This window comes from Etheostoma cragini, chromosome 15 (genome assembly GCF_013103735.1).
Source record: "Etheostoma cragini isolate CJK2018 chromosome 15, CSU_Ecrag_1.0, whole genome shotgun sequence".
Lineage (NCBI taxonomy): Eukaryota > Metazoa > Chordata > Actinopteri > Perciformes > Percidae > Etheostoma > Etheostoma cragini.
The window spans coordinates 23748920-23760332 of NC_048421.1; the positions used below are offsets into that span (position 1 = coordinate 23748920).

At 44.1% G+C, this 11413-nt stretch overlaps 2 protein-coding genes across 4 annotated transcripts in view; one reads left to right on the forward strand and one right to left on the reverse strand.

Moving 5' to 3' along the window:
• rgs9a (regulator of G protein signaling 9a) overlaps positions 1 to 624 on the forward strand; it is a 6445-nt gene extending 5821 nt beyond the window's left edge. Inside the window, exon 8 of the mRNA XM_034893483.1 lies at positions 3 to 624. Within this exon, the coding sequence (XP_034749374.1) occupies positions 3 to 159 (157 nt within the window). The 3' untranslated portion in view covers positions 160 to 624. The remainder of the gene's footprint in view (positions 1 to 2) is intronic.
• Positions 625 to 1531: 907 nt separating this feature from the next.
• cog1 (component of oligomeric golgi complex 1) overlaps positions 1532 to 11413 on the reverse strand; it is a 14745-nt gene continuing 4863 nt past the window's right edge. The window contains exons 6-16 of one of the 3 annotated variants that reach the window (XM_034893477.1): positions 10202 to 10412; positions 9658 to 10021; positions 8264 to 8715; positions 7562 to 7708; positions 7311 to 7472; positions 6044 to 6168; positions 5521 to 5629; positions 4683 to 4792; positions 4141 to 4222; positions 3647 to 3670; positions 1578 to 1751 (exon numbers count right to left, since the gene is read on the reverse strand). In XM_034893477.1, the coding sequence (XP_034749368.1) occupies positions 3662 to 3670; positions 4141 to 4222; positions 4683 to 4792; positions 5521 to 5629; positions 6044 to 6168; positions 7311 to 7472; positions 7562 to 7708; positions 8264 to 8715; positions 9658 to 10021; positions 10202 to 10412 (1771 nt within the window). In that variant the 3' untranslated portion in view covers positions 1578 to 1751; positions 3647 to 3661. Of the gene's footprint in view, positions 1752 to 3646; positions 3671 to 4140; positions 4223 to 4682; positions 4793 to 5520; positions 5630 to 6043; positions 6169 to 7310; positions 7473 to 7561; positions 7709 to 8263; positions 8716 to 9657; positions 10022 to 10201; positions 10413 to 11413 lie in introns of all 3 variants that reach the window. The other 2 variants (XM_034893476.1, XM_034893475.1) reach the window with 2 other exon arrangements.

The following is an 11413-nucleotide window of genomic DNA, read 5'->3' on the forward strand; positions in this document are numbered from 1 at the left end:
AGTCCCGCCCAGCTGGAGAAGAACGCTCAGAACCGGGGCCTGGGCATCCATCCCATCATCCTGTGGCAGCAGGAGGAGGAGCAAAAGGCCAAGGCCGCCGTCGCCTCCGCCCCGGTCGACGTCAAGGCCATGATGAGCAAGATAGACCGGAATAAGTAACGTGTATGCAGATAATGCATGTGTGTACAGGGTTGGACACAACATGTCCACACACACACGTACCAACGCAGGAATGGGCCCTCTGTTAGGAGGATACACAGTGTAGAAGAGAGCTTTCCTCAGAGTCCTGCAATAGACTGTTGTTCTGTTTTAGCAAGTTATAAAAATCCAGTTTTTATTATGAAGGGTCAGTGTACAGGCCTACTAGGCACAGGCCCTGCGCGCCATCATCCATGATTAAAAGGCGTCTCCAGAAATTAAAATGTGTTTCCATAAAAGTCATGTTAATGTCAAAGTTTGGATCTCATGTTACATACGTGTAATTATTATTATTTGCAACAGTTAGGGTGATATTTGCTAAATGCTACAATGTTTCTGTCTAAAAGAGATGTAAGGGAATCAGATTTTAGCATCATTTCATTACCAGTCATAGTCAAAATACACTCCAGTAGGTCAGTGCACTGTGGTTATTATTATTAATATTATATTATTTAGTCATTTCTCTATGGAAGATTTGTACAGTGTGTTAATCTGGTTACTTTTTAATAAAGGAGGTCAAGATTAAGCAGACTGTCATTGTGTTTGTTGATAGTTAACACACTGTAAACAATATCTAACTAATGTAAAATATATAAAAACAAGGATCAAATAATTGGATTAACCCTCCTGTTGTCTCAGGGTCAAATTTGACCCATTTCCATAAAGTTTGTAAATCAGAAATTTGGGTTTCCTTCAAAAAGAAAATAACCACGCAAGTTAAATAACTGATCAGTTCACTATTTCCATTGAATTTTATAGCAATTGAAAAATAAGAAATGATTTGAGAACACTGAAAAAAGTGACAAATGTAAGAAAGGAAAAAATGAAAAACGTCCAAAATATAAAAATAAATCCACCAAGACACTGTAAATAGTGACAACAAATTTTGGAGAAAGCTTCAAAAACAACAAAAGTGCAAAAAAAACTTCAACATGGAACTTTGGGAAAAGTTAGAAAAGTGTCTTAGGGAGGTTTTAACTTTATATTTTGACCCAGAAAAAGAAATGTAGTTCTAGGGACAACACCACGGGAGATAAACAGAGAGGGGGGTTGGGGGTGCTGTGGCTCCCCCTTGGTAGCCTCTTGCTTATTTAAATTTAAATTTAAATATATATTTGTGAATGTGTAAATAGTGTTGTAGTACGACTGGTCTCAAGACCATATTTTGAAGGGCTGGGTCTCGTCTCGGAATAGACCATGTGTCCTCGGACTTGGGTGAAGAGGACTCTGGATTTTATGTCCAGACCGGTCAAGATCACAACGAGTGAATTAAACCAAACAAGATGCTTTTCTCAAGACAAAATGTATTAATAATAAGATTTTTTTTTTTCCAACTATACATTTTTATTTTATAAAGTTTCTGCAAAGTCAGATTAAACGTCTGGAGCGATGAAGGCTTATTTGGCCATGCCGGACAGCCAGCTGAGTTTGAATAAAGACGGAGCGGCCGTGTCTTCGTCCTGATCGGCCAGCTGTCTGAACAGGCTGCCCGGTCGGAAGCTGTCCTCGCGGCCCACGGAGGACGAGGAGGAGGGGGGGTGGGGGGGCGCCTGCTGGAGGAAGAAGGACACGTCAGGTTCGTCTTCTTGGTAGGCCTGTGACAGTTATTACCTCATTGTCTACATGTCGAGTTTCTTTACATAATCCTGATTTCTTTATCAAAGTGCAATCCTTTCCTAACATTAGCTTAACCCTCCGGTTGACCCGTTTACAAAAAATTTCCTTATCAGAACTATGGCAAAAGAATGTTGAAAAAATTAACAAATGTTGACGAAAAAACCCACAAAAAAGCATGTAAAAGAAAACAAAAACTTTTTTTAAACTCTGAAAAAGTGACCAATATAAATCTGAAAATTGACCCCAAAAGAATTTCAAAAAAGTGACAAAATTGGACTAAAATGGACAAAAACGTCAAAGTGCAGAAAAGAACAAAATGTTGAAATTTCAACCCAGAAAAACCCAAAGTTGCAGGTCGACGGGGAGACAACACGAGGGTTAAGGTCTTAAAGCATATGACTGCTAATTGAGGGGGGGGGGGGGCTACTCAAAGGACACCAACCCAGAGTTGTCTCTTAGCAATACGTCAAAGTAAAGAACATGACTTGTGGGGACTACTTTCAGTGTATCAGAGGAACCTTTGAATGGTCTAGGCCTGTCCCCTTTTAGTCGATTAGTCGACTAATCTGTGGTTTTGGTCTTAGTCAACTAAGATTTCTTTAGTTCATTAATCATATTTTATGCTTATTCATGCTTAATTACTAATTTCCAAGAAGCGTAAGAGCATGGGATTTAAAGTGGTGCTTTTGCAGGATTAATTGAGTAGAAACTCAGTTTTACAGATGGTTGATTAACTACATTAAATTGTGCTTTTCCATTCTCAACCACCACTCAAAGGCTCTGTCGATTGAGTCAACAAATTCACAGAAGTGGTTGTCAACTAAGAATTCCTTTAGTTGAGGAAAGCCCTAGAATGGTTACACAACTCTGAAGCTGTTGTCTGATCTAATGACTCACAGAAAACCAAATATTACGGTGCTGATTGGCTCACCACTGAACCGTCGGACATCTTAGAGAACACGCTCATCGAGAGTAAAGGCCGTAAAGGGCTGAGCGACTTGCAGTTACATTTTTCGAGAGGTGCACGTCAGGCTACGGCCGCCGCCGTTTTAACCATAAAACGGCCTTTAGATCTACAGAATAGAGGATTTCATCTTGGTACCCAGTATATGGTTTAGATGAGACATGCTAAGCCTAGCTTAGCATAAAGAAAAGAGCACGGGGGACACTGCTTGCCATGCAAAGTGAGAAAAGTCAACTTCTACTGGCTCCAAAGCAAACTGATAGTTATCAGGTCTCAGCTGGTAGGACAGAAACCAGGACTACTTGGACTTTGGACAATTCCCAGCTTGAGCTGCATAGAGACATCTGCTTTTTCATAACACACATTTTAATAAGACAGAGTAAATCTCAAGATGGGATTGGTAACCCATCTGACACCAGAATCATTTCAGCAGTTAGTCAACTACGGTCACACACGGCAAAACGCACCGAAGGGAAATCAAGGAACTACTGGAAAATACACACACACACACACACACGCACGCACACACACGTTGAACGATTCGATAGGCTGCGATTAATCAAATGAGAATTTACTTAAAAGTTTGGTGCAACATTTTTCATTCCTCTTATCATTATACTTACTGTTTTTAGATGAGAGAAGATAAAATCTTTTTCATACCACAGAAATGTCCCATTTTCACTGGATTTTTCATAATTATTTTCCTTTGTTTAACACGATCGCAGTAGAAGGTGCAATATGTAGCTTTTAAGTAAATAAAAAAAATAAGACAAATCGCAATTAGATGTTTTTGCCCCAAATCTTTCAGCCCTAACACACACACATACACACATACGCACACAAACGCACACACATGCACAAACTTGCCTGGATTTCCCGCACTCAAAAACGCTGGGAAGGCAGAGGGTGTAACAGACAACATTTCCTCAGGATGGAACAAAACAATGACACAGAGAACATTTCTTTTACTGACAGCTGAAGAAATGGCTCATTAATATTCAGAAGTGTGCACATTAGACTCCTCCCTGCCTGTTGATTTTTGTGTCTTTCGGTTTGTATCTGATGTGTTGTGTTTGTTAATTCTTGCTATGCGTCGTGCCGGTCTGAATGTTGCTTTTACGTGCTGACTTACAAAAGTCATTATATCGTATTTGATGTTTTTACGGTTGGCGTGTTAAACCTGGAAAGGGACAACACATGAGAATGATCTGCTGAGGTAACTCGGAGTCATTTCCAGGGACTTTGCTGTTGATTCAGAAAGACTGACCCCGTCTGATGAACAGATGGGTGAAATGAAAAGGAGACTTACTGCGGTGCTCAGCGCAGGAAACAACAGTGGGAGTCAGTCAGCTGTTACTCACCAGCTGGTGGGCCGCGTCCGAGCTCCTGGTGGCCGACTTGGATTTACGCACACTGGACATGCTGAGAGGCAGCAACCCGAACCTGATGAGGGTGGGAATCAGGTCAAAATACAGATATTAAAAATACAGATATACAAAACCTATAGCGAGAGGAACAACAGTTCTCAATTCCTGGTTAAAATCAGTAAGACTGGGTACTGGAACCTCAATACTTTTATGGGTCGATATTGGGCAATGACGGGATGACAACACGTGTCAACACTGCTTAACATCTTCAAACACATACAGTATCTACCTTCCTTACATTCAAACATCCTAACCTTTATTCAGGTACTACACATGACATAAACTGCACACACACACACACCATTCTCTCGGCCTCTTACCATATCATCACAACTGTGTGTTATTGCCTTTATTGTCGGTCACTGTCTCCACATACGTTAACATATTGTATGTGTCATTAACCTTGTTTGTCACTGTCGTTACGCTGCCTTCACTGATAGAAAATAAAATAATTGGACTGGAGATAGACTTCTGACCTGGTCTGGCTGCTGGCCAGGGGCAGGATGTTGTACGGCTCCTGGGAGTTCAGACTGCTGCTCCGCAGGGAAAACTGCTTCTCCGAGCCGGTCAGCAGCCCCAGCAGCACCTGAGACACAACGTCACATGATCAGCACCTGAGACACAACGTCACAGGATCAGCACCTGAGACACAACGTCACAGGATCAGCACCTGAGACACAACGTCACAGGATCAGCACCTGAGACACAACGTCACAGGATCAGCACCTGAGACACAACGTCACATGATCAGAACCAGAGACACAACGTCACAGGATCAGCACCTGAGACACAACGTCACAGGATCAGCACCTGAGACACAACGTCACAGGATCAGAACCAGAGACACAACGTCACATGATCAGAACCAGAGACACAACGTCACATGATCAGCACCTGAGACACAACGTCACAGGATCAGAACCAGAGACACAACGTCACAGGATCAGAACCAGAGACACAACGTCACAGGATCAGCACCTGAGACACAACGTCACAGGATCAGCACCTGAGACACAACGTCACATGATCAGCACATGATCGTTACCTGAGACACAACGTCACATGATCATTTGAATGACGTTTCAATTGGTAGCTGTTGTATCTTGAGTTCATGTTACAGAATCTCATATAGTTATACAGTAATGCACAAAGACACACACACACACACACACACACACAAAGACACACCTGGTGCTGATGCTACCAGGGTTCAAAATAAGCACAATAAAACCAGATGTGTGTGTGTGTGTGTGTGTGTGTGTGTGTGTGTGTGTGTTTGTGTGTGTGTGTGTGTGTGTTGATGGCTAAAGGTACCGAGGTCCTCTGGGACATGCGGTTGAGGTTGGTGTTTAGCGGCGGCGTGAACACGTCCAGGTCGAACGGGTCGATGTAGCCCTCCAGCCAATCACAGACCTCGTGGAACCTGGAAGACGCCAAAAATGGTGATGTCAACATTTTACATGTAAAAGGGGAAGTCCAACACCCGAAGTACTGACAGAAAGCTGGGAAAAAATATCAAAAGAAATGCAGGTGAATGCTAGGTGGCTATACTTATTACGTGTTTTGGGATACTAGTAGCCTAGGTTACAGATTGATGCTATGAAGTGATAATTTATTTAGATCCACAGAAACTGGTTATAAAATCTTCGGTCTATGGCCCAGTTATATATATATATATATAAAATCCTTTATCAATCAGGTTCTACTGTCCATGTCTATTGTATCTATGTGTATTTTTTGCACAATTGTCTATGTCGTCACATCTGTCCCTCTTCAAATAGACATGAAATGAAAAAAAAAAAAAACAGCAAAGGGCTGCATGTGATGAATCAGTGACCTGGGGTCTTGGTGGGACCGGGAGCTCTTGCCCTCCTCCGGCCTGATGCCCAGTGTGGTGTTCAGGTAACGCAGGTCAAACAACAGCTGCAGGGCTCGGTTCTGAGTCATGGGAAATGCACCGTCCTGGAGGACAGAGGAACAGGGACAAAAAGGCAGAGACATTTAGGACGCTCATGTGGATCCTAATGAAAACCAAGTCCACTTCCTTCTCCATCCCCGATTTCCCTTCGGATTTCTTTTTTATGATCACTCCCCTCTTCTTCTTCTTCATGTTGTGGAATTTCCAGCTTACAAACTCATGCTATATGAGACAGTGGTACCCCAGGTCCCCTTCAGGTCAGTGTCTAACATAACCTCCTAACCTTTCCAGGCAGAGGAGGACTTCACAGAAACAGGGAACCTATGCAGCTGCATGATAAGGGGATGTTTTAAATGTTTCCTTTCAGGACTGTCTCGTCCTGCCATACTTTTGCATACTTCCCAGAGAGAGACAGGCTGAACTAGGCTTCAGCATCTGTGGTTTTGGCGCCTGTAATATCTTTGTTTATAGTGAAAGTTCAGCTGAACACAACGCCGCCCCAGGAGTTTAAATCCACCTTCAGGAAGACAGGAACTTCAGTGTTAGAACGTGGTTCGATTAGCCAGAACGACCAACCATTCAGGAGACGGGGGCCCTCAACATTGACCCATACTGGACTCTGATTATCAGACTAACTAACAAACATGGTTATCCACGGTTCCATTTTTTTGATTTTCTTTCAATGTGTCATAGGTTAGACACTCGTGAAGGTTTTCATGTTGTGCCCGATATTGGTTGAGCAACAGCAGACTTTGGAGTAGTATCTGGGTAGGTAGGTCATCCTGACACATTCATTCCTAATGTTAAATGGGAAAGGACCCTGTTTTCCCGTGCAATGGATTCTTCTCCAATGAACTTTATTCATTTTTAATTGGTCCAGTATTAAGCAATAACACTGTCACCCAAAGGGACAAATGTCGGGGGCCTTGTGGTGGGATTATTTTGTCAACTGCTGTTTCCCAGGTCCAGAAGGATCTCTGAATCTCATCATAAGGATTACCCTTATCCCAAGCCTTTCAGAGACTCAAGAATCTGAAGACCAAGTTATCTCACTGTACCCACATCCAGGCTTCACAATTCAGAAATATATCGCTGACAAGATAAAAGTTATATCAATGTACCTAGTACTCAAAGGTCGGAGGTTTTTTTATTACATTGTGTGTGTGTGTGTGTGTGTGTGTGTTACCCTGCTTGATGCCTGCTGTGTGAAGCTGTGGTAGTGGTGCAGGGCCTGAGTCAGACAGGCCTGCAGCAGCTCCTGCAGGGTGGGCCTTGGCAGAGCGTGGCCCCCCACCCGGTTCACCTCCACGCACAGCTGGAACAGCAGAGACTGCACGTACCACGACGGCTACAGAAAACACAAGTTCCACATCAGATGTTTGAATGGCCATCACTGTGCTTGCTGTCTGTGTTAAGAGGAGGTGCTGAGCAGCTGACCTGGACTGGAAGACTGATTTTGGACGTGACACTGCTCCCCGACTCGGCTTCTTCCTGGATCTCCAGATCCTCCCAGCTTGTTGCTGTTGTTAGGATGGCGCCGGCAGAATCAGCATGCAGCGCCGCGCCAAACTTCTCCAGCAGCACCTGTCAAAACCACCACGCAAAGTCACTAGGTAGTTCTTGAAACAATTTACAATATGAATTAAAGAAAACATTTACATTTTACCAGCATATAATGTTAATATTCATTTAGAGTCCCATATGGAGGGAGATAATAACCCTTGTCTCTGTTTAAAGATGGTCTCTGATGTTGGATGACAATGGCCTCCTTGATCCTTAAAGGAGAATTGCAGTCAATTTCAAAATGTAGCTCTGTTTTGTTTTTTTGAGGATAACTCGGTGTAGGCAACACCGATTGGCTCAGTTTACAAAAACAGAGCTGCTTGTTAAAGTTGACCGTAATTCTCTTTTAACTGTAAGATGCAGTTGGACACTACAAAAAGCTAGTAAATGGACTTTTGCACTTAGATAAATTAAAGTTCTACAAAAGATTAACCTCCATCCTCAAATTCAACAGTTAATTGCCGCTTGCTATCTTAGTCTCTGCCACCCAGGATTCTACACTACTCAACACAAATCAGACTGTATGCCACCATTTATACCATTTAACAAATAACACAGTGAAATACAGTGTCTGACTTTAGAGAGGGCGGAGCTCCAGATGCGGTACGCCTCCATGCTGCAAATGAGAAGCTCCTCCTTTAGACCCGCCCACTTGGCCTGGGCCGGGCTGACCTCCGTGGCCCTTGCTTTGCCCAGCTTCTTGCCCTGTCTTGGGGTCCCCTTTGCTGCGGCCTCGGATGCCCTCTGTTTTCCCAGGATGCAATGCTTCAGGTTGGGGCAGAGCTCACCCATGGACTGGCACAGCCTGGCAGTGAAAAGAACTGAGCTGAGGCGGGCGGGGCTGGGGTCAGGCGTGGCTGCGGCCAGTTCAGAGCGGATGGAGGACAGGATGTGGCGGACGCAGGCCGTGCAGCCTTCACGTAAAGCCTCCTCCACCGCCGGCGAGTCCGTGAAGCGGTTAAAAGAAGATGCTGACGAGCTCTCTGGGGGACCAGGGGAGGGGACTGCCGCCGAGAGGGAGTCCGAGCCTGCCGAGCACAGCGTGAAAGAACATCATGTGTTCACTATATAGCATATATAGAGGATGTGAGAAAACACTGGGCCTGTGTACAGTACTGTATAATACACGTATACAAACAACAGCAGACTGTCTGCTTATTTCTGGCACTACCCGGCATTTTACTTTTTTAAGCTAATGCTCATTCCCCAATGTCGAGTGCAGATTTGAGCTGTGCATGTGACAAGTAGCATATAAGATGCTAACGAGAGACTTCTGTAATGTCAATACAGTAAAAATGGACCAACCTCACCAAGTTTGTTCACTGCTAGCTAAAAGCTAGCTTCAAACACAACAAAGGCTGTCAGTTGAATGATGTTTTGAGCTAATGTTAGCAACCAACCAACCATAGATAGCTACAATATTTTTGGAATGAGTGCCAGCTTTGCTACAAGTTAGCGTCAAACACAACAAAGGCTGTCAGTTGAATGGTGTTTTGAGCTAACGTTAGCCATTAAACAACCATAGATAGCTACAACGTTTTTGAAATGACTGATAGCTTAGCTACAAGCTAGCAATCAAACATAACAAAAACTGGCTGGCTAGAAAGTTAGCTTCTAAATTGATAAAATGTAACACCTTAATGTCTCATTAACACGCTCTCAATAATATATTTCATCATTGGTGATGACTTGGTTTGGCTAATAATCTGTTGACGGAATGTGGTAGGGTGGAATTAGCAAGCTAACGTTAGCTAACTAGCTTGTATGGAGAGTTAATTCCTCGCATAAAGGCACAGAACGTACGTGGTACATAGTTTTTGGCCAAAACAAAGGCAACATGGGTTTACGTAAAGTAAAGTAAAGTTCCTGGCCGTCGGCTTGGTGTGTCAGGGCCTTAAAGAAGGAGTCCGTCTAAATGTTACCGGCTTATGAAAACTAGCACACAGTACATAAGTTTGAGCTGCCCTTACTTGTGTCTTGGGAGGGTAGGTAGTACTGCAGGTCTTCCAGCCTGGCCTTTAGCTTAGCATCCAGGGATGAGCAGAAGTTTTGAACGCAGGGCGTCAGGGCCTGGGTCTTCATGGCCAGGCTACTCCTCTGGTGTTGCTGCCCCCGCTGGGTCACACTGACCCAGCCCGCATCACTCAGCAGGTCCCCTGGAGACTCCGACCACAGGAAGGATGCCACATCGACCTCGTACTGGGCCCCGCGCCCTGAGCCATGGTTGGTACCTGAAGAAGTATGGATGGCCTGGCTCTCAAGATCCCTCACAGCTGAGGTGAGGAGCTGGACAGAGCTCATTGCTATGGCTTCAGTGTCTTCTTTGGTGATGGCCTTGGGAAATGGGAGGAAGGAATCATTGGAATATTACAGTATGTAGAATTTTAGTGCAGGCAGGCCTTTACCCAACACATAATTGCGTGGAGGCATCTATACAAAGTCAATGAACCGACCTGTTTAGATGATGAAAATAGCAACCTTTGATACCAATTGTGAAACTAGGAGAGCACTAACCTGCAGGCGTTGAAGAAAAAGTTGTTGAAGGAAGTCATCCCAGGCAGCCAGGGGGCGCTCCAGCAGCCGCTGACACACAGTGCTCCAGTGCTGACTGATGGAGTCGGTGGACAGGAGGTCCCACACAGCGTCTCTAATGGCTGCCAATCCCTTCAGGCTCTTCACGTAGACCAGAAGGCTGCCAACGCCACGGCAGATGTCCTCCTTACAGCTGAAAGTAGAGAAAAGATTGAAGATGCATTGATTAGATACTGTATCAACATAAAATCAATCAAAGATAGTTTTGATGATTGATTAGGGCCCGAGTCTGTACAAATTGGGAGGCATGGAAAAGACCTTAAAACTATTGTTTCAATCAATAAAGTAAATATATTGTAAAGGTTTCTTGCAGATCCTTCAAAAGGATGACTTCACCGGGACCTGATAGCATCCATGGCCAAGCTCTCAAGGTGTGTGTAGATTAACTGGTGGATGTCTTGGAAGCCATTTTTAAACTCTCACTGCTTCAATCTGTAATCCCCATATGTCTCAAATAGACCACCATTGTCCTCGGAAAGACTAAAGCCCGCTGCCTGAACAACTACTGCCCAGTAGCACTCATCTCCACCATCATGAAGTTAAATCCTTCATCAGTTCCTCTTATTCACTGGACCCACTACAATTTGCATACAGGCCAAATAGATCAACAGAGGACTTCATGACGGACAGACTAGCTCCACCACATCCTCCACCTTGACCCAACATCGGCGTCCCTCAGGGCTGTGTGCTCGGCCCTCTTCTGTACTTCTCGTTCAGGCACAACTTTGTAGCCACCCACAGCTCGAACACCATCATTAAGTTTGCTGATGACAGAACTGGATGATCAGTGATGACAATGAGACGGCCTACAGAGAAGAGGTCAGACCTCTGACATCAGGATGCCAGGACAACAACCTCTATCTCGGTGTTGACTGTGGTCTACAGAAGACAGCCAAGAGAACATCACCAAGGACCTAGCCTGAAAAATGGCTTCTCTGGCTCAAAATGGACTCCAGAATACCCTGTATCACTGCATGGTATGGCAATGGCACCACCCTGTAGTAAATGATGATGACCTAAATTCTGTTTTCTTTGGCAATAAATTAAAGGTATTCCTTTTTTTTTTTTTTTATACTCTTTATTTAACGTTTTTCATTACAATAAAACAAACAACACACACAGAACTTGGGGCAC